Genomic DNA, 23,575 nt, shown 5'->3' on the forward strand with positions numbered 1-23,575 from the left:
AATTTCCTTTTTTTTTCTCCCTTGTTTCCTCCTGTTACTCACATCTTCTGTGCTGAATACAACTGGATTCTCCCAAAGTTCTTGTGTGTCACAGTGACTCAAAGTCAGCAACTATAAGGAGAAATCTGACGTCATCATTTAATCATGTAAGTAAACTGCTCTTTTAATTGAAATGATTTTCTATATTTCAGCTGTGGAGGTGTGTGGTTTAGCATTTTTGGAGACGGGGAAGAAAACTCGATTCTCCTTTTTTTTTAAAAAAAATGTTTAGATGTTTTAACTTTACGTTCACTGTACTCGAAACATTCAATCAAACGGGGATATTTCGATAATTGGGAATCTGGCGATCTTTCTTCATTGGAGTCAATTTTTGGCTTCAGCGCCTGCGCGAGAGGTATTTTTCATTGCAAATCCAAACAAAGCAAACGGAAACATCTGTTGACATAGGGTTACTATAAATCAGCAGGGTTACAAAATTTTATTATTTACGCCAAAAATGAGACTAAAGCGCCAGGTTCCCAATTATCGAAATATCTCCAATCAAACTCTATCAATGACATTTATTACTGAAAGTTAAGGATATCCGACTTCGATAGTGGTCCACCCGAGAGGATAGCCTAGATCCGCCACTGGATTTATCAAATTCAGTATAATTTGTGTTTATACTGACATTACAGATTTTTTTTTAGAGTTGGACTTACTGGGACCCATCTTCCTAATAAGGCCAAATGACCCTTTCTTGTTATAAATGCCGACAAAAATAATTGAAACTTTAATTTTCACATGGAATATTTTTTTCCCCCTTTTTGTGAATCTGATGAATGTGCAAAAATTTTAGCTGCTTGTATCATAACTGGAGAGAGATTCCAGGACATGAACCTTAGGGTATCCTTATTTGGCACCTTTATCTTGCTAATACCAGTTTAGGGACTGATGTTTTGTCTAAACATTACCTTAAGCTAAAATCCAGGGTGAAATTCCCACTAAAACTTAAACAGTACAAAAGTGACGACCAGCAGCAGGTTTAGATCCCAGCTGGGCTGATCCTAGTCAAATCTATAAATCTCCAATGAAAATTAAATTCGTCCATCGTGCGTTCGTGCTTGGTTCGTGTAAAAATGGCTACCGTCATGGAACGCGGTGCGAGTTTCAAATCGTACATTGAATTCGAAAACTGTTTAAAAGAGTTCAAAATGAAAAGTTATTCGGATTTTTTCATCTCTGATTGCCGAACTTTGGAAGCAGCTAGAAAGCGCTATCCAAATCCTGCCGTATTATACGACCGGCGGTGACACACGTCGGTCAGTCGCCGTAAATCTACCTTAATTCTTATTAAATTATCGCTAAATATAGTATTTCACTGGAAATTCATATTAAGTCTCATATTATACATCCGACCTCCATAGAGTTTCATAAGCTCTATTTACATCATGTCCGACCCAAAGCGGCGGCACTCGAGGGCATGGGTCGGAGATGGTCGATGTATCGCAGCAAATTATTGAATTATGATTAAAGCATAATTACAGATCGTGTATGCCGTTTTAATATCTATATTAATTCCAGAAGTATCATTTCGCTCGGCGTATACATCATAATTTGCGTAGTCGGCCATATATTACTCGTTCGACCGCTTAGAATGTCATTGGGAAAGAATCTTAATTTTTTGTGGACGGCCATACATAATTCGTCCGACCGCTTAGAATGTCATTCGGAGAGAATCTTAATTTGTGTGGTCGGACATACATAATTCGTCCGACCGCTTAGAATGTCATTGGGAAAGAATCTTAATTTGTGTGGTCGGCCATACATAATTCGTCCGACCGCTTATCATAGTCATTGGGAAAGAATCTTAATTTGTGTGGTCGGCCATACATAATTCGTCCGACCGCTTAGAATGTCATTCGGAAAGAATCTTAATTTGTGTGGTCGGCCATACATAATTCGTCCGACCGCTTATCATAGTCATTGGGAAAGAATCTTAATTTGTGTGGTCGGCCATACATAATTCGTCCGGCCGCTTAGAATGTCATTGGGAAAGAATCTTAATTTGTGTGGTCGGCCATACATAATTCGTCCGACCGCTTATCATAGTCATTGGGAAAGAATCTTAATTTGTGTGGTCGGCCATACATAATTCGTCCGACCGCTTAGAATGTCATTGGGAAAGAATCTTAATTTGTGTGGTCGGCCATACATATTTCGTCCGACCGCTTAGAATGTCATTGGGAAAGAATCTTAATTTGTGTGGTCGGCCATACATATTTCGTCCGGCCGCTTAGAATGTTATTCGGAAAGAATCTTAATTTGTGTGGTCGGCCATACATAATTCGTCCGACCGCTTATCATAGTCATTGGGAAAGAATCTTAATTTGTGTGGTCGGCCATACATAATTCGTCCGACCGCTTAGAATGTCATTGGGAAAGAATCTTAATTTGTGTGGTCGGCCATACATAATTCGTCCGACCGCTTAGAATGTCATTGGGAAAGAATCTTAATTTGTGTGGTCGGCCATACATAATTCGTCCGACCGCTTAGAATGTCATTGGGAAAGAATCTTAATTTGTGTGGTCGGCCATACATAATTCGTCCGACCGCTTATCATAGTCATTGGGAAATAATCTTAATTTGTGTGGTCGGCCATACATATTTTGTCCGACCGCTTATCATAGTCATTGGGAAAGTATCTTAATTTGTGTGGTCGGCCATACATAATTCGTCCGACCGCTTAGAATGTTTTGAAATAATAACTAAGAAAACATTATTTAGAAAAATTCCTTTCTCTTTTTTTCGCCGCACTGTATTAGAAATGAAAACAATAGAAGAGTGATATTCTGCTAATAAATTGTAATACAGTGAATCCTGTGTATAACGATACTGTCTATAACAATAACCTGTCTATAACAATATTTCTCTTGGTCCCAGCAGAATTTTAGGCAGATTTTACAATCCATAAAAAAGTGCAAGCATACTGCAATCATTTCAATTCAAATTTAAAAGACAAATTCAAATTTTGAGAATAATAAAGTTTGTTATGCTTCAATGGAGTAAATATTATATTTTAATGCCTCAAAGTTAATGAAGCTTATTTACTAATAATGGGGCAAAAAAGGTGAGTACAGAAAATATGAAATTTTATGTTATTAAATGGATTTTTGAAGCATAAAAATACCTTTTCTTAAAAAAATAAAACGTTAAAAGCACAAGTGTGCAGGAACACTGCAGGCGTGTGTTTCGGCATTACAAGGAATGCTTTTTTCAATGCACAAAACGTAAGCTTATGGATTTAAAGACATCCGACAAAAGTCGGATTTTTTTTACATTCATTAGCTCACATTTTATGCACTGAAAACAATGTTCCTTGTAATGCAGAAAAACGTGTCTGCAGTGCTCCTGCACATTTGTGCTTTTAACGTTGTTTCATTCGCTTTAAAAAATTATCTACGTTTGTCCGACTAGAAGTATAGATTGATATAATTTGTTTTAATTCCAACTTGATTAATTCTACTTTTATGTATTTGTTTGTTTTTAATTTGAAAAATTACTTATTTGTGAAATTATTAACACAAACAAAATCATTTAAATAATGCGTAATTAAATTTCAGCTGGAATTTTGTTTTAAAAACTATTATTTGGACATGGTGGTCTACGCTACTATTCCAACGAGTTCAAAATTCATCACATGTGTGTCGGTGGTTCTTTTTAAGACATAATTGGAACTCGGTACTCGGTACTCGGCCAAAGTGCTACTTGGTACGTCTGTATAACAATATTTTTTTAGGCCCCAACAGTACCGTTGTAGACAGGTTTTACTGTACTGTTTTTTCGTATTGGCTTGTCTCACGAATCTTTATCATACGGTTGAGTCCAGTATAACGCACGAAAAGGTGCAGCTTTAGTAGCAGAAGAAGTTTTACTCACATTACACTCCTTAGCATGAAATAATAATGAAGTCGCTCATCTCAGTAAGAGCCGTTTATGATAAAGATAATAAGTCTGCACCAGTTGAGAGAGTTTTTTTGAGCACTTACGATTGCTTATTGCTCTCACTTGACTGTTTTGGTGTCCTTTGATTTTATTTTCCCACCGCCACCCTCTGCAGCATCACCGTCGACCGGCTCCTCACGATGCTGCTCCTCTAGCGAAAGCTGTCTCCAGGTTGAATCCATATCCTACACACACACGCATACATATATAACTACACACATGCACGCACACACATACACACACAAACACATACACACACATAACACACGTGTACATACAGACACCTACACATACACACAACTACCCACACATTCATGCCTGCACACAGACACAAACACATATGCCTACACACACATACACATACCCCCCCCACACAAATACATACACACACATACACACAACTACCCACACATTGAGTTGAGTTGTCTTTTAGTGATTTATGCCTATCCCGGAAGGGAGGCTTATATCACGGCAGGGAAAAATGGGTGGATCACCTGGGAACACCCACACATTCATACCTGCACACAGACACAAACACACATGCCTACGCACACATACACCCTACACACAAGCACACATACCCCCCACACACAAACACACACACTCCTGATTGCGAAAAACATAATTTGAATTCAAGGTGTCAAAATTCAAATTATTATTATTATTATTTTTTTTTTGATGAACAAAGCATGGTCTGATGATATGGGTTTGATGAAGGAATCTACCATTAAAGACATGTTATTGTATTTGATTGCGTTGATTTTTACAATAAGATAAAATCTAAAAAATACTTTCTGAAAAAAGTCCTATCCAGTGAAAATTAACTAATAAATATTGTTGATTTGTTTTCCCTCATTTTAACAGCTTCATCTTATTTAAGTAATTTGTAAATATTGTCTTGTAAAAATAATGTTTAAATTTATATACTTGTGTCATTTATGACTACCCTTAATTTAAGTTCATAATTAGGAACATTTTTTCATAGCATTGATAAAAAACTGCACTGTAAAAATCAACCAACTCTTGAATACCCTCAACATTGTTATGAGGGGGGGGGGGGCTTTTCAGCATCCCTGTTTAGCATTTCAGAAATCTGGCAAGCCTAAGCATTACTAAAATTCCGTATAATAAAGGATGAACTTCCTTAGAATTGTGTAAGTTTCTGAAGTCATTTCATCAAAAATGGCCTGCAGGCTCATAAGTGAAGGCATTTGTAGAAACACAAATAATTTGTGAATTGTGAAACACTGATTTCAACAATCGGGGGGAATACACAGCTGGTGGCAACGTTCAAACAACATTACAGTTGGCTCTCTGTTTAACGACTTTCAAGAGAACACCAAAAATCGTTCTTAAGTAGAAAGCGTCCTTAAATAGAATGCTTTTAACACTACAGTGGACCATCTGGGACTGTGAAAAAACGTCGTTAAACAGAGAGCCAACTGTACTTTGTTTTCTTCACAAAAATTGGCACTGTCCTTGAAAGATAAGACTTGTAAACCCCAACATTACTTCTCTTAGCTTTTGAACCTTTTTTTTTTTTTCTTCTCCCCTGCGTCAAAAAGTAGATTTTATCACTTCTTTCAACTTCTGATAGGCATGCTGTGATAAATTGGGGCACTGAGAAGCAAAGGGATGCAAGTGGCAAAATTAAAAATTTGTAGATAACCAGTACACATGGTAGGTGAACCCCTCATCTGTCTTGGGGCAAGAGATGGTACTAGTAGCCCTGGTAGGTGTGCTGTGCAGCATGATTTAGAAAAAAAAATTAATGAAAGCCTACATAGGACGTTATCTTTAAAAGCATTTTACTCAAAACTTGGAAATGTCTACTTACACCCGTTCGTTTCTCACTGCCTATTACGACATTTTAAGTGGGTTGATGTACAAAAGACTTAAACTATGAATGCTTTTCTTATACGTAACTTGCCCTAGAAGCATTTGTGCAGAGCTGTTGCGAGGTCTCCTTAATATCTGTACCTCAGAGTTTCACTGCCTTTTTTTTTCGCCTCACTTTCCACTGCTTCAATTTTTCATTATTTACAATATATTCAGTAAGTTACCAGCTCAGTCACTCCTGGGCTGATGAGTGCTGATAAGCACGAAACTGCAGTCATTGGCTGGAATTGACTGAGCTGGCGGTGTATTTCTTGCATTATGTGTTCTCTGTCCTTTATTATGATTTATTTTCTTTTTAGTGTTCGGGGGTGCAATTTTCTCAAATAAACCTACTATTTTCGTTCCCTGCTACCTCAGATATTTGACTAAAATGGAGGGTACTTCAGAATGTAACACCAAAAACAAATGCATTGTTTCAGACCAGCAAACAGTGGAAAAGGTCATTGGGGAAGGAAGCCAACTAAATATGTCAGTTTTGGCTGAAGAGAACCACTGCTCAGAGATTTTTTCTGTCGAGAAAAGACTGAGACTTGAGGGCAATTCCACCGTTACGGACGTAACAATCACAGACTTTAAATATGTGTAATTTTAATTTGGTTACATTAAAAGCTACAAAATGTTTTTCTGTTGTATAGTTTGGTGTTATTTATGCTAGTAAAAATTTGGGTGCAGATTGCTTGATTACAAAAAGTAACAAAAAATTAAAACTGCCTGTTACGGACGTAACTCAGAAAACAGCAAAATGTATACTTTGTCATACAGTTGCCAATATTCCTGTGAATTATTCATAGATTTCTAAAATTTTCTTTTAAATACTTGTTCTAAAGATTTCAAGCTTTCTAAAACCATAAAGTTTTCATGGATACTGTTTGTAAAATTTATGATAAAAATTAATATATTTGTTACGGACGTAACAAAAAAGTGTTACGGACGTAACGTGTCTGATATGCTGATTGCACAAAGCAAATAAAAGCTTAGATATACTAATAATTTTTGCTGAGAGAGTGCAATGGTATAGATTAACACATTATTTTGACTTGAAGTTCTACCTTAATAGTTTTTAAAGATTTGGGGAGGTAGGGGGCAGGGATCCCTGCGTATACCACCATGTAAATAAATATGTAAAATGTAAATTGGTGCATCATAAGAAGTAAAATTATCCAAGGGGAAATTAAGCAAAACTAAAGTGGAATTATTCAGTTACAAATAAATTTTTCAAATTTTTAACATGAACATGGGGGGGGGGGGGGCTTCTACAAGGGAGTACTTTTACAGTTTGAGAATTTTTGATGATCTTATCTATCTCTCAACAAACATATTAACTGCCTAATTTCTTTTAAAGTTTAACAGCCTTTGATTTCGATCTCTTTTTAATAGAATTGGCACGTTTTTGCCAAAGGTGGAAAAAAACCGTCCGAAACTGACATCGGGAAAAATGCATTTTGGCCAACATTTGCCTAAGTAATCTAAATCTTGCTTCAAAACTAAATGTGCTTTATCTGAGAATCAGATGTAGCAATTTCAATATTTAGTACTTTTAATTCAATCTAATTATGATTTTTAATTTAAGATTTAAAACTAAAATATTCAATGTATCAATGAAACTGTAATCTAAACATTAATTTTTTGTAGAGAGTAAATAACAATAAAGTAACTCAGAGTAACTTTGGTTATGCTTTCAGAATGATGGAAGTTTGAAGAGAAAAACTATAATTAATATCTGTAATATAAATTTTCTTGAAAAAAAAAAAAAAAGCTTTATTAGTGAAAATTATGCACGAAATACTTTGGATTTCATCAGGTTAAATGATCAAGTAATTTTCACAAAAATCTACTTGGAGAACACTATTTTTTTGTGTCATAGTACATTGATGAAGCAAAGTTTGAGAAATTAAGGAATCCTCTAGAATATTTTTATGCAAGTTCTTAAGCATTAATTGCTAATCTAGAATTATTAACACCAATTGAATTTATTGCATGATTTGGAGGACAAAAAATCTTACCTTAAGAGGAACACATGTTGTCGCCTCAGAGCAACAGTAGGATATCTTAGTGTTATTTCTGGGATTACATGTCGTAATCTTGCTTCGAGGCAACAATGTATTTTAATAATTTAAAAAAATAAAATTAAATAGCCACTAATATGTATAAAAATTTGAAAATCAGAGTATCAGAAGTTTCGTTATATCATATTACATGTCATACACTATATTTTCATTGCCTATCCTGTACTTTTTTTCTTTTTAATTGGAAATATACATGTGTTACGGACGTAACGTACTGCTTTTTGTTACGTCCGTAACAAAAAATGATACGTCTGTAACGCCATTTTTTTAAAAACTAAAGAAATTCTAATGTTTTAAACTATGGTAAACAATTACTCTGATGAGTTGCTAAAAGGACAAAAAAGGATTTCTTTTAATTTTGATTTTTTAGGAAGTAACGACAACTTTTGCTAAATTTGTGTTACGGACGTAACATTGAACTTCATTTTTTTAAAATTTAAATTGCCTAATTTTATTTTGTAGAAAAATTAAAATGAAAACCTGTTATTATAGTATTATGTTAATAGTTTAAGCTGCACTGCAATTAATTTTGTTTATTTTTATTTTGCTATTAGAAATAAGCATTTGAAAATGCGGTATTTTTTGTGATTGTTTTGAAGACCCGACTATCATACTTCCAACTAGGAAAAAAATTTATTATTTAGTTTGTATTGAAAAAGCAATGCAATATTCTGAAAATACACATTTCAAGCTTTACAATGATGTATAATATAGCAACATAACTGCAATATGAAATTTTGACCTACTGGTTTCACTTTTCATGGAATTGCCCTTGAGTCAAAAATCCATAACAAGTCAGAGATGTGTGACGAGAACTGTGCACCTTCTCCGAGCCTTGATTCCCATTCGATTCATACTTTCAAAGAGAAATATTCGTGTGAAACCTGTGGAAAGAAATTACTCTCGGCTGAAAGTCTGAAAGAGCATCTGAAAGTTCATACGCTGGAAAAGCCTTATGCCTGCCCGTGTTGTGATTCGTCTTTTGGACGTAGCGAAACCTTGAAAAGGCACATGAGGACACACACCAAAGAGAAGCCATATACTTGCCAAATCTGTGAACGAAGCTTTGCCACTCATACAGCTCTACGGTTCCATCTGAGAACTCATACTAAAGAGAAGTCTTTTGCTTGCGGTTTTTGTGACAAGAGCTTTAGTACCAATTGGTATTTAAAGATTCACAGCCGAATCCACACCGGGGAGAAGCCTTTTGCGTGCGATTATTGCCCAAAGTCATTTAGGTACCAAAGTTCCCTGTCCGGTCATTTAAAAACTCACACTGCCGACAAATCAAAGGGCAAGACGTATTCCTGTATACATTGTAAAAAATCTTTTGCTCTTTTAAAGAGTCTAAAGGTGCATTCGAGTGTTCATACGGAGGAAAAACTTTATCAATGTGACTATTGCGATGTGCCATTTTTTTCTCGTACTCAGCTACAATCCCATTTGGTTGTCCACACGGGGATAAAGCAATATCCCTGCGGATATTGCGGGAAGAAGTTCCGTCGTATCGGTGGAGTCCGACAGCATGAAAAAAATCCACGATGGTTCAAAAAAGCTTTTTGCTTGCAAGTACTGTGACAAGACCTTCTTTCAAAACACGACGCTCGTCATTCACACGAGAACTCACACGAAGGAAAAACCGTACTCGTGCGAAATCTGCAATGTTCCTTTTGCCAGTGTGCCGAATTTGCGAAAACACTTACTGACGCATACGAAAGAGAAACCTCATTCCTGCGAGCATTGCCAAAAATCTTTTGCTTTGAAATGTACCTTAATGAAACATGTCAGGAGAATCCATAAGGGGGAGAAACCCTTCACTTGCGAGCATTGCAACAAGGCTTTTGACGACAAAGGTAGTCTCGGGACACATATTGGAACTCATAGCAAAGAGAAACCTTTTTCGTGTCAGCAATGCGAGAAGGTGTTTGGCTCTAAAGATGTTCTCAGAGTCTGTCTGCAAAGCTGCATGCTGAACAGTATTCTTATCAGTGCGACTACTACAAGAAACAGATTGTGACATCATCGCGTTTGAAACGACATTTAAGAATTCACACCGGAGAGAAGCCGTTTCCTTGTAAGATTTGTGGCGTTTCGTTTGCTTACAAATCATATCTGGAGCAGCACGAAAGGATTCATGCCGGGAATCCGCTTAAATGTGAAATTTGTGAGAAGACATTCACCTCTCCTTTCGGTTTGAAACAGCATCAACCACTTCATACTGGTGTCAAACCGTTCTCCTGCGAGCGTTGTGGGAAGAAATTTTATCGGAATGATCACCTGCAATCCCATTTGTTGGTGCATACTGGGGAGAAGCCATTCATCTGCGATATCTGTGGCAAGACGTTCGCTCATAAGTCACAGATGAAGAGACACCGAAAAATTCACAGCGATGAAAAGCCTTTCAGTTGTGAATTTTGTGAACGTTCGTTTCGTGTGCTGGCTTGTAAGAAAAGACATCTGAGAGTGCACACCAAAGAGAGACCCTTTGTGTTCGAACATTGAAGTAAATCCTTTGCTCTCCGTGATAGTTACAAAAAGCACGTAAGAGTGCACACTAAAGAGAAACCCTTTGCGTGTGAACGTTGCGAAATGTCCTTTTCTCGCTTGGATAGTCTCAAGAAACATCTAAGAGTGCACACTAAAGAGTAACCCTTTGTGTGTGGGCATTGGGAGAGTCCTTTGCTCATCGTGGTAGTCTCAAGGCACACGTAAGGGTCAGGGTTGGCAAAGTTTTGGACACTACGGTAAAAACCCTGGTTTTACCGTCCTGTTCAAAACTGTCTGAAAGTGTCCAAAACTATATTTTTAGAGATATTGTACTTTGTGAGAAAACAGCAAAAACAGAATAAAATGTATCAAAGTAATGTCTTTTTTTTCTTAACATTTATTTAATGTGACTATTCAGCTTATTCACGAAGCTGATTTTAATCTAGTTTCATAGAAGTTGAATTCTTAATGAAAAATTTCAATTTGAGTGCACAAGTTCAATTTTATTTATTTTTTTTTGATAATGGTAACCATATTTCCCTATGTTTATGCATGTGTGCAAATGAAAGCAGGGTTGTTAAGTTTTTTACCATCCTGTTCGAAACCCATGTGTTGAAAACTGTCCGAAAGTGTCCCGAACTGTTATTTGGCAAACGATACTTTGAGAAAATGTCAAAAACAGAACAAAATATGCCAAAATTATTTTATTTATTTATTTATTTTTGACCATTTAATATATTTACCCAATGTGAACATTCAAGTATACATATAAAGCTGATTTTAATCTAGTTACATAGAAATTAAATTCTTCAATAAAAATGTCAATTGAAACTCATGAGAGTTTTTTTGTTTTCTTTACCATAAACCAAATTCTTAGATATTTATGCTTGTGTGCAAAAGAAAGTACTCAAAATATAGTGCAATAATTGACTTAAATGCAATAACTGGCAATTTTTTTAGTTACATAATGTATTATAGTAAAAATATGAATTAAAAAAAGAATAATACAAGTTTTAAAATATAAGTGTTTGATCATCAATTTCTTGTTCTTTAATCTATGATTTAAAAAATAATTTTCATTAAAACACCATGTAAAACTTATTTGCACAAATCGTATAAAAAAAAGTTTTTTTTTTGCACCTAAGCATTGCACATTTGATAACATTCCTTTCAGTTATAAATGGAACTGAAATGAGTTGTCTTGGTAGTGTTATGAACTTCCTTTCATAACTTGACCAACTGTTACATAAGGAAGTTTTTATGTAATAATTATTGGCAATTTTCTAAAAGATATTTTTTAAATGAACATTTTGTAGAAAAATATTATCAAATACTTAATTATTAAACCTCATTAATATTAGTATTTAAGCATCAAAAATACTTCAGTAAATAGAAATTGATATGTAGGAATAGATAAGGGGTTCGATTACACCCCTTTAGCGTTAGCATAGTTTTGGACAGTTTTGGACACTTTTGGACAGTAAAAACCACCTGTCCAGTCCTAAACCAGTTTTGGACAGTCCAAAACCCAACCCTGGTAAGGGTGCGTACAAAAGAGAAATCCTTTGCTTGTGAACTTTGTGAAATGTCCTTTGCTCGCTTGGATAGTCTCAAGAAACACATGAGAGTGCACACTGAAGAGAAACCCCGAGTGTGTGAGCATTGGGGAGAGTCCTTTGCTCATCGTGGTAGTCTCAAGGTGCACATTAGGGTGCATACAAAAGAAAAATCCTTTGCTTGTGAACTTTGTGAAATGTCCTTTTCTCACTTGGATAGTCTCAAGAAACATCTGAGAGCGCACACTAAAGAGTAACCCTGAGTGTGTGAGCATTGGGGAGAGTCCTTTGCTCATCGTGGTAGTCTCATGGTGCACATTAGGGTGCATACAAAAGAAAAATCCTTTGCTTGTGAACTTTGTGAAATGTCTTTTGCTCGCTTGGATAGTCTCAAGAAACACATGAGAGTGCACACTGAAGAGCAACCCTGAGTGTGCGAGTGGTGTAGGAAAACCTTCGCTGAAAAGGATGCTTTAAGAACCCATCTAAGCCTGCATTGCTGGAGAGAAATCTCACGTGTGCGAACATTGTGCAAAATCGTTTGTCCAGAAGTCTGCTTGCATAAGAAAGCTCATTCTAAATAAAAAAACTTAGAGGAACGATCATTTTTAACAGGGTTTTAAGAGTTTCGGCCAGTGGTGGTTTTAACCATGGATAAAACCGGTTTAAACCGGCCGGGATAAAATCAGTTTTATCCAGTTTCAACCACTTAGATAACTGTCAAATTTTAAATGAAAACCAAATAATAATTTATTAAAAAGAAATGCAAGACAAACCGTAATCATCTTTCATTATTTATCTAAATAGTATGTTTTACAGTTTGTAGAAATTACAGCATGTTTAGAAGATAAGGTTTACATGAAAAATATGCAGTATCATTAAAAAAATAATAGAGTGAAACATTGTTAAGTTGAATGCATAAATTTTAATTCTCACACACAAATGTACAAAGTATTTCAAGTAATTTTGAAGAATAAATGAGAGAAAAAAAAATTTCTTTTCGAAACATATATAGGCATTTTTTTTTGAAAAACAAAACTAAAGGTACAGGGGGGGGGGGACGACACTTTTGAAAATTAAAAAGCAACACTAAATGAAAAGTTACTATATTTCTGTTACAGGCTGTTTTGTATTCCTTATGTCTTTTGTTTTAGTTGTGAGCAATTTCAGTTATTAATTTTGAAGAAAGTTGAAATTTGTTCACTTTACTATTATATTTAATTGACTAAAATTGCTGTGCTTAATTAAAAATTTTCCAACTAACAGATTTATTAGTTGCAAAACACACATCTCTCACATACATACAAATTAGAAGTGTATTTTCATGTTTAGTTTTTGCCAGTTCTATGGTGGTTAAATCCAGTTTTGGCCGGTTTTAGCCAATGGCTTGGATAAAATCAGTTTTGTTCGGCCAAAACTACAACCCTCATTTTTAAAGATGTGTAAAACTTTTGTTCATGTGTAAAAATAAATAAAAATCACCAACAAAATGTCCTAAAAAAGTGCAAATCCTCAGTGTAAAAACATTTTCTCAAACTTCAAAGCTAGAGACTGGTACGATTATCTGTACTGACAGAAATTTTTTTTTTTTCCTGAGAATGCTATGCAAACTCCTTTTTCTACCTTCTGATCTGAAGAAATATCCGTACCTCAGAATCAGACTATCACAAGTTCAAAAATTGCGATTTTCCATTTATTAGTGGATGTGTCTCACAATTTTTTAAAAGAATGATCGTCGCAATTTTTGCATGCGCCAAACAATGTTTTCTCTCTCTCCTGTTACTCTGGCTCTGAGGTACAGGTGTAAGACGTCTAGTAGCTGATACCCTAGAGCTATAGATACCCTAGTGTAATTTGTGTTTGGAAGCATTTCTCTCGAGTAGGACTGTTGAGTATTCATATGACCAGGGGTCGAAGTAGTCCTATATATCCTATATTTCCTATATTTTCAAGAAAAGCATCAAAATCTTCCTATATTTTTGAAAAATGTCGTATATTTCCTATATTTCCGTTTTTTGTTGTTGAACCAGGAGGACATTAATTCTACAAATTTTGGTGCATGGTACACTAAAGGAAAAGATGATTTTACCGCTTTTTGCCGTTTTTGCAACTGTTCAGTGCCCATAAGCAATAGTGGATTTTCGCAATTGAGGCAGCATGCTAAAACATTCAAGCATAAAGAAGACTCTGAAAAACGTCAAGAGGATCCTTCTCAAGCTCTGTTTGTTCTTAGCACAAGTGTTAAAGGGTTCAGTTTAGATATAAAATCAAATAACAGTGGAATTAGTACTTGAATCATGAGTGAGGAAGAAAAAATAAAAATTTTCTTTGTTCAAATTTTATTTAATTATTTCGTTTATAAAGTACACTGTTTTTTTCAAAAATTATTCTTTCAACTACAGGAAAGTCATTTCAGATGTAAGGAATAATTTTATTTGAGGTTTTTTTAAAAACAAAATCATTGATAAGAATAAATAAATAATATAGGATATGTATTATTTCTTTTCTCATAGCAAAAATATTCATATAATGTGTCCTATATTTGTCCTATATTTTTTGCGGAAAATGTCCTATATGTGACAAGTCGGTCACTTCTACCCCTGTATGACTTGCATTACTGGCAGGAAAGTTTTCCTGTGAATGCTGTGAAAAAGCTTTTTCTACAATCAGGGTTGGCAAAAACCCGGGTTTTTTTTAAAAAAGCCCATGGACCCAAGGTTTTTTTGGGGTTTTTTAAATAAAACCCAACTAAAGCTGGGTTTTTAAAAAGAAATGTGGGTTTTTTTGTCTTTTTGTAGAGAAAATGTGGGGGGGTACTTGTAGAATATTGTAGCGTAAGTATGAACAAAGGGCAAAAATTGTCTTTGGTTAAAAAAAGCTGGAAAACTAGTTAAAATTCAGCGATTTCTGAAGAAAAGTATAAAAGACGACGAAGCCCAAGAATGGTGTAGTTTCAAATTCTTTAGTTTCCATGATTACCAACAGTTAATTCAAAGTTACTTCTTGAGTGATAAAATCTATTGTTCGTTTTTAATTTTTTTTTTTTTTTTGCATTTTACTTTATTGTATTTCATTTTGTTATGCAAAACTACTGTAGAACCTCAAGTACTTTAAATCCCTATTTACTGAATTCCAGCTTAATCAAGATATTTCTTTGAATTTTATGTTGCCTGTTTTTCTATTTCTGTGTACAAAGTAAGAAATATAAAACTTTTTCGTAAGATAATGAAAATACTGTACATCCTATTCTGTTTTCTGTCCAACTGTTTGTAAAACCTGTTAATTTCTAAAAAAAAAATACCTTGTTTATTCGAGATTTGCAACATGTTGGGTTGCAGAAAATAATTCACATGAAAGACTTTTTAGCTAGAGTAGTTTCCTCTGTACAATCTACAAATATTGAGAAAATCAGACGTGACAGGACTTAGTCAAGATAATTTGAGTTATTTGTTGACCAGTTAAAGAAAAAAGATAAATATATATTTTTTAAATCTTTGAAGAATTTTTTAATGCCCTTAAGAGTTAAGAAATATTATTAAACTTCAAAATTCATTTTTTATGTCCATTGTCTGTGGTGAAGAACAAATAAAAAAGAAGTTTAAATTGTGAAAGTATTTAAATTAATTATTTTTTTTTTTTAAACTTCTCAGAAAATTAAAAAAAACCCAAAAGTGAGCTAAATAATGGGGTTTTTTTTAAATGGATTTTTTCAAAAAAAAAACCCATTGGGTCCAACCCAGTTGGGTCCTATCCGGCCAACCCTGTCTACAATCCGCAGTTCAGTCCGCAGTGCAGTTTCAGCACTTCCAGTACTCTTGTGCAACAATACTGGCAGAATCAGGGTTCGCCTCAATATATATCAGTCGATATATATCCGATATTTATTTTGAAAATATCAGGATATTTTGATATTTTTTTTTCAACTACGGTATTTTCAATATAAAATTTATGTTAATCATAGTAATATTAAAGTAAGAAAAACAACGTTAAAAAAAAAGCACAAATTTGCCAATAACAGCAGACACGTGTTTCGGCGTTACAGTGAACGCCCTTTTCAATGCAAAAAGTAATGAGCTTATGGATGAAAAGACATCCGACAAAAGCATTCATCCATAAGCTCATTACTTTTTCATTGAAAAAGGCGTTCTCTGTAATGCCGAAACACGTGTCTGCTGTAATTGGGAAATTTGTGCTTTTTTTTAACGTTGTTTTTCTTACTTTACTGTTCAGCACAAAGGTATTTATTTATCTCATAGTAATATTGTTCATTTAGAGTTGAAAATAATTAAAAAGTTGTGTACTATATTTTTATGATGTATTAATACATCATTAATTTTACAAAGTAATGTAATGTGTCATTTTTATTTTATATATGCATAAAATTATTAGTGTTGTAACAATTTTAATTCACATTAAAGGTGACTAATTAAATATTAAGCGTTGGTAAGAAAAAAAGAAAATGTTTTATGGCTGTGCAGTGACGAATGCATATTTTTATTTCTGAACTATACAACTGTGTACAAGTAGCTAACAGGACAAAAAAAAAAAAAAAAAAAAAAAAAAAATAGTGTAAAACAGCTAAAGCTAAATTAACTCCATTAATGGAAGATAAAAATGTTAAATGAAATATTAGACATAAATTCTGAAAGAAACCTTAATTTTAAGTCTACATATTATAATAACAATATAAGAAAATAAAGAGTAATTTGAGTATGCATTTACTATTTTAAGGACTTTAGTTTGTGCTGATTGAAAATACAGTAGAAGACCGTTATAACGCACACCTTGGGATCAGAGCTTTTGCGTTATACAGGTTTTTGCGTTATACAGATCATTTCACAAATTTTGAAACTAATATTCAGAATAAATCTATACATTAGCACTTCAGAATGAGTTTTCTCTGCAATGAGTATTAAAGCACCAATATTACAATTAGTTATTCACAAATAAATATGTTTCACAATCAAAAACCTGCACTTCTGCTAGCTTCATGGTTTGCATAACAGCTGCCTTTTCAAGAGCCATCTGGTATTTTCTGTTTACTATGAGTCCTAATTTTCAATTTAAAAGCTTTGAAATAAGATACAAATACAAAAGTGACAACCAGCAACAGGCTCTGAGCCCAGCTAGTCTGGTCCTAGTCGATTTACAATCCCCAGTGAAGATCAATGGCCCTCTTAAAACTATCTACTCCCTTGCTTCATGGTTCCAAGGTTCCACTACACTGGTAAAATAATAATTTTTCCTAATATCCATGTTAGCCTGATATTTAAATAGCTTAAAACAATGATCCCTTGTCCTGTTTCAGTGCTAATCTTTAGCCCCGTAACATCTTTCATTTTAATAAATTTAAACAACTGAATCATGTCCCCTTGGTCTCTTCTTTGCTCAAGACTACATTTTTAGCATTCTAAGCCTGGAATCGTAGTCCATTTATTAGCCTTATTAAATATATCTAATTAGTGTAAATTAGGTATCTTTAATTAAGATGGAAAGATAAAAAAACTTTCAAAACTTAATTTGCCTAACAATTTTTATTTTTGCAAAGCAAAATAGAGGGATTTTTGAAACTTCAAAACCTATTGTTTACTTCTGAAAAGTAGTGCCTTTTATAGAGAATTGCGTTATACAAGTCGGCGTTATAACGGTCTTCTACTGTATCGGATACATATCAAAATATCGGATATTTTCGAAAATATCATATTTTCGAACTCTGGGCATTATACATACTCTTGATGAATTCGTTTACAGGTTTAAAATTCTTTGAGTACAATACTGATATTTCAGGTGACTTATGTAACTTTTTAATTGCAAAATTAAAAAAAACGAAAAAAGTCTTAAAGTGTGTTATTAGCTTTTTTTAAATTTTATCATGCTTTATATTAGTATACTTTTTTTTAATGAAACAAATTGAATGAGATTATGCTTAGTGCCATTTTCAAAATTATTTTCGTTTTGTAGTCGATAATAGAAACCAAACCAACCAAATATAAAAAAATCAGTAACTTCAAAATATGCATGCGAAAAAAAAAAATCATTCAGAACATTCCGGTTTTTTTAGATACCTTGTCCTAAACTCTACCACACACATGTTGCTGCTTCACAGAATTGATAGGAAAGGTTTGCTGACTCAAAATATTTTATTGCATAAAAATGAACCTTTATTTGACTGCTGCTTAAACCCTTATTCTGTTTTTGTTCTGTCATTTTCTGTTCTGTTTTTCTTACAAGTTGAGCCACACCATCATGTCTGCGGCTATTGAGATAAATTTACTTTATGTTCCAGTTTGGGCATTCTCTGCCTCAATGAGATATCTGTCTCCAGCTCGGTTATTGCCTATTCCAGACTGATGGTCCATAACAAGGAGGAAACTGCAGTCTCTGCATGGGATAACCGAGCTGTCGGTATATTGCATGTAACACTATCATGTCTGTTAAGTCTTCAAGTAGAAATGCAGTATTTTTTCTACTCACTAAAATTCAATTTACTCTTACTTTTCAACACATTCCAAAACTTTTTGATTGTATTCTATTCGTTCATATATAAAAAGCATACACTGTTAAAAAATTTGCGGAAAATTTACGGTAATTGTTACTGGCATCCATGTTGCCAGTAACTATTAACGTAAAAAATCAAATGTTACTGTAAAATTTTACGGTTTCCTTGGTAGGCCGCAGCAACCAATTGGCGCTGGGATCGCTTATTTCTCCGGTAAAAATTACCGTAAAAATCGGCGATGCGTTAGCCCGCCATTTTACAGTAACAGTTACCAGAAAATCTTCCTGAATTTTTAACAGTGTATTAACCATTTCACATGTTATAAAGTTACACTACACACAGATAATAGTAAAAATGTTTTGCATTACTTCAGCTAGCAACCGACATTGGAAACAAAGGATTAAACTCTGTCGCAAAAAAGTACATGCGCCCAGAAGAAATTGACAGGAATGTATTTGGGTAAACGAGCTGATGTGTGCATCACATGACTTCCTTTTACTCCAATTTAATGTCATTTCCCCATTATTGGCAATTTTAATGTGATTCAATAGTTTACTCCCTAAATATCACCAACAGTGGCCAAATTGAAACCAGATTTAAAAAAAAAAAATATCGCCAAATTTGTTGCCAAGTTGGCGACAAAAACTTGGCGACCAAACGACTGGCGATATATCACCAAGTATCCGCCAAATTATAACACCACTTGAGTATCCATCGAAATTACAATGATTTCCTCCCATTAAGGGGCAAAAGACCCCTTTAGAAACACCCGAATGCAACCAGAGGAGGAGGTGCACAACCATACCCCAGTAGGAGTCTACGTACCAAATTTCAACTTTCTAGGACATACCATTCTTGAGTTATGCGACATACATACGCATATCCGCACATACATATGGACGTCACGTGAAAAGTCGTTGTAATTAACGCGTGGAATGTCAAAATGGATATTTCGGGTGTCTATGCGTTCTTAGGCATAGACACCCGAATATCCGCGTGTGGTCGGGTTGAAAAAAAAAACCTCAACTTTAATTCGGGGGTGAGCAAAATGGAAATTAAGGCAGAATTTTGAGTGAAAATTTCTTCGCGAATACAATACTTTCTTTTTTGTAAAAGGAAGTAAAAACATGCAAATTTGGTCAAAATATGTTCATTTCAGCCCTTGCGTGAGAGATTTCTTTAAATCCTGGAATGATTTATGCTCCTTTTTTAATTCATTTCTCTTTGTTTTTCGTTTTTCCTTTCAGTTCTGTTTTTTCTTGCTACTTTACTGGTGGAACTGAATGTGGTACTGAAATGGTTTAAAACTTCAACTTGTATGGTCAAAAGAAAAACCGGAACTAGTAACAGTAAGGCGATAGTTTAAGTTCAGCATAAAAGTTTTAATTAGTAATGGCGAGGGGGGGGGGGGGGAGAGACTTAAGATTGAATTTTTGAATTTACACTAGGTTACGCAATACTGTCATATAGGCGGGTCATACAGATGGGCTAATGCCCCCTCACATTTTAGAGTTAAAATTTAACATTTAACTGAATTTTCATCACAGATTGATTTATTTCACGAAAATAAAAACTGAAAATTCAAAATAATTGGACTTTTTTAACGTTATTTCTTAAGGGGTTACATCACCTCAAAAATGATGAAACGATCAAACAAATTTTTATTGCTTATTTCAAAACTAAAAACTATTCTGAATACAGCGGAAAAGTTTCATTGCTTTAGTTTAAATATTTAAAAAGTTATGAGTGGTTTTAGGCCATGCTCGCTATTTGTTCTTATGCAAAGAAAAAACTTGAAATTGCTTTTTCTCGATGATGGTTTTTTGTGTTTTCATGTCATTAGAATCCCTAAGGATTTTTTTCTATTAAAGATAGAGCTTTAAAGTAAAATTTTTTGCAATTGGGATAACATATTTGACAAAACTGTGCATTGGATAAACATTTTATAAATTACTCAAATGTTTAGAGCATGTTAAACCTTTAAAAACCAAATTTTTTTAAATAAAAAACTTTACATAATTTTTTACATAATTAATCACAGAAAATTTTCTAATAAACTCATAAGCAAATGAATGCACAGATTTTTAGAGATGATTATAGTGATCGTTTAGCAAAAAACTTTTTTTTAAATTAGTGCAAAGTTCACTCATCTTAAATTTAAGAAAATGGAGTATTGGCTGAAAAATTGAAATATCAACGACAGGTGAATAAGTGATTTTGAAAGAAAATTTCTCAGCGAAATAGCGATAAATAATACTATACTTCCATTGAAATAAGGCAATGTAAGCTTATCGTTAAGTGAGTTATATAAAATTATGTTTCCCTGTTAATTTGAGTCTTCCCAGAATAGTTGAGTCTTCATAGAATATAGAACCATAATTCCCTTAGCTTTCCCAGAAAGCTAAGGGAATGATTATACTTTTTTTTCTTTTTCAGTTCTTGTTGGACGTGTTCATGAAGAGATTCCCATCAATCTTTTGATTTGATAAACCTTTTTGTTTTCATGTTATATTCATCTCTGTTTTGCCATCAGAATAGCAAACATCCTGTTCCCCACGAGGGGAACTCTTGAGGCTGTTAGTTTTATAATGCACACTAATTCGTCTTAATTCCTTTTCAGCAATCACCTGGACTTACATGACATTGTACTTCACCAAGCATGTCAGCTGATTGACTCTGTTGTATTGATGCAATTGAAGACATTTTCGAACTCTTGATGACAGACGATTAAGCAGTCCCATTTTAATAACATTCGAATATTTTCTGAGTTCAATAATAGCGCATTGCTGTACATTTCAGTCATGGCGCATCAAGCCTGTACTGAAGAAAAGCAGCATTATTCTTGTGAATACTGTTTGAAGATTTTTACTGAAGCTTCAGAGTTAGAGGCCCATATGAGAGTCCATGCTGAGAAAGAAACGTATTCGTGCCAGTACTGCTCAAAGTCTTTTCCTCGAGTTGAAAAATTGAAGATGCATTTAAAAGTCCACACTCAAGAAAAAAACTTTTGTTGTGATGTTTGTCCTAAGTCGTTTTCTTACCTTTCCAATTTAAAGAGGCATCTAAGAGTCCATACTGGAGAAAAACCGTATTCTTGTGATGTTTGTCCAAAGTCGTTTTCTGAATCTTCAAAATTGATACGACATCTGAAAGTCCATACTGGAGAAAAACCTTTTTCGTGTGATTGTTGTTCTAAGACCTTTTCCGAAGCTTCAAACTTGAAGGCGCATTTGAAAGTCCATACTGGCGAAAAACCGTATTCTTGTGATGATTGTCCGAAGTCGTTTTCTGACCTTTCCAGTTTTAAGAGGCATTTGAAAGTCCATGCTGGCAAAAAACCGTATTCTTGTGATGTTTGTCCAAAGTCGTTTTCTGAATCTTCAAAATTGATACGACATCTGAAAGTCCATACTGGAGAAAAACCTTTTTCGTGTGATTGTTGTTCTAAGACCTTTTCCGAAGCTTCAAACTTGAAGGCGCATTTGAAAATCCATACTGGCGAGAAAACATATTCTTGTGATGATTGTCCAAAGTCGTTTTCTGACCTTTCCAATTTTAAGAGGCATTTGAGGGTCCATACTGGCGAAAAACCGTATATTTGTGATGATTGTCAAAAGTCGTTTTCTGACATTTCAAAATTGATAAGACATATGAAAGTCCATACTGGAGAAAAACCTTTTTCGTGCGATTGTTGTCCTAAGACATTTTCCCAAGCTTCAAACTTGAAGGCGCATTTGAAAATCCATACTGGCGAGAAAACATATTCTTGTGATGACTGTCCAAAGTCGTTTTCTGATCTTTCCAGTTTTAAGAGGCATTTGAAAATCCATACTGGCGAAAAACCGTATTCTTGTGATTATTGTCCAAAGTCGTTTTCTGACCTTTGCAGTTTTAAGAGGCATTTGAAAACCCATACTGGCGAAAAACCGTATATTTGTGATGATTGTCAAAAGTCGTTTTCTGATCGTTCAAATTTTAACAAGCATCTGAGAGTCCATACTGGAGAAAAACTTTCCTCTTGCGATTGTTTGAAGCTTCAAGCTTAAAGGCGCATCTGGAAATCCATATTGCCGAAAAAACGTATTCTTGTGATGATTGTAAAAAGTCGTTTTCTGACTTTTCAAATTTAAGGAGGCATCTGAAGGTCTATACTGGAGAAAAACCTTTTTCATGTGTTAGTTGTGCTAGGACCTTCTCTCAAGCTTCACACTTGAGGAGGCATATGAGAGTCGATGCTGGAGAGAAACTATAAACGTGCGAATGTTGTTCAAAGTCGTTTGTTGACGCTTCAGGCCTCATGAGAATCCATATTGGCAAAGGTTCATTCATGCGAACACCATTCATGGTCATTTTCTGAAGTTGGAAGATTTGAGAGTTATTTAAGAGTTCATACTCAAGAAAAACCATTTTTTTGTGATTTTTGTCCCAAGTTTCTTTTAAAACATTCTAACTGGAGAAGCATCTACTCTATACAGGCGGAAAACATGGAAAACATTGTGTGGTGAATGTGGTAAACGTACAAATGTTATGGTAAAAGATATTCTTCTACTTCACACTTGAAGATAAATTGGGCAGTGAGACGCAAAGGGATCCAAGTGCCAAGATTAAAAAAATGGTGATACCAGCACAAGTGGTAGGAGAACCTCTCCTACGTTTTGGGAGGAAAGATGGTACTAGCAACCTTAGTAGCTGCTGCTGTTACAGCATGATTTAGAAAAAGATTTCAATGAAGGCCAACTAGGATCCTAAACTTAAAATTGTTTTACTCGGAATAAGGTCCCTATATATACTAGCCGACGTAAGGTCCCTATATATACTAGCAGACGCATCTGCTTAAGATTAGCCTTTTTGGATCGGAGCGCGAGTTTGAGTGGTTGCCTTTTCTGGCGAGGTATCGCGTTTGGTGATTGTTCACTGTGAGCAATTACTAGCCGCACGTGATTTGTTTGTTGAATAAAATATTATTTTTGGCGAATAAGGCGAAATCCGAAACTTTGCTGTGGTAACCCAAGAAGCAGTGCAACAATGAAAATTCCGATCCAAAATGGCTAAACTTAAGCTGATGCGTCGGCCTATCTATATA

At 34.5% G+C, this 23,575-nt stretch overlaps 2 protein-coding genes across 2 annotated transcripts in view; both read left to right on the top strand.

Annotated features, from left to right (window-relative positions):
* LOC129226186 (zinc finger protein 271-like) overlaps nt 1-21,209 on the top strand; it is a 77,502-nt gene extending 56,293 nt beyond the window's left edge. Inside the window, exons 5-6 of the mRNA XM_054860786.1 lie at nt 8,943-9,113; nt 21,113-21,209. Coding sequence (XP_054716761.1) covers nt 8,943-9,113; nt 21,113-21,209 — 268 coding nt within the window. The remainder of the gene's footprint in view (nt 1-8,942; nt 9,114-21,112) is intronic.
* An 84-nt stretch (nt 21,210-21,293) lies between these two features.
* Nucleotides 21,294-22,538, top strand: LOC129226187 (zinc finger protein 271-like). Its single transcript, XM_054860787.1, has one exon. The coding sequence runs from the start codon at nt 21,294-21,296 to the stop codon at nt 22,536-22,538; it is 1,245 nt and encodes a 414-aa protein (XP_054716762.1).
* Nucleotides 22,539-23,575: the final 1,037 nt, after the last annotated feature.

Source organism: Uloborus diversus, chromosome 7 (genome assembly GCF_026930045.1).
Source record: "Uloborus diversus isolate 005 chromosome 7, Udiv.v.3.1, whole genome shotgun sequence".
Lineage (NCBI taxonomy): Eukaryota > Metazoa > Arthropoda > Arachnida > Araneae > Uloboridae > Uloborus > Uloborus diversus.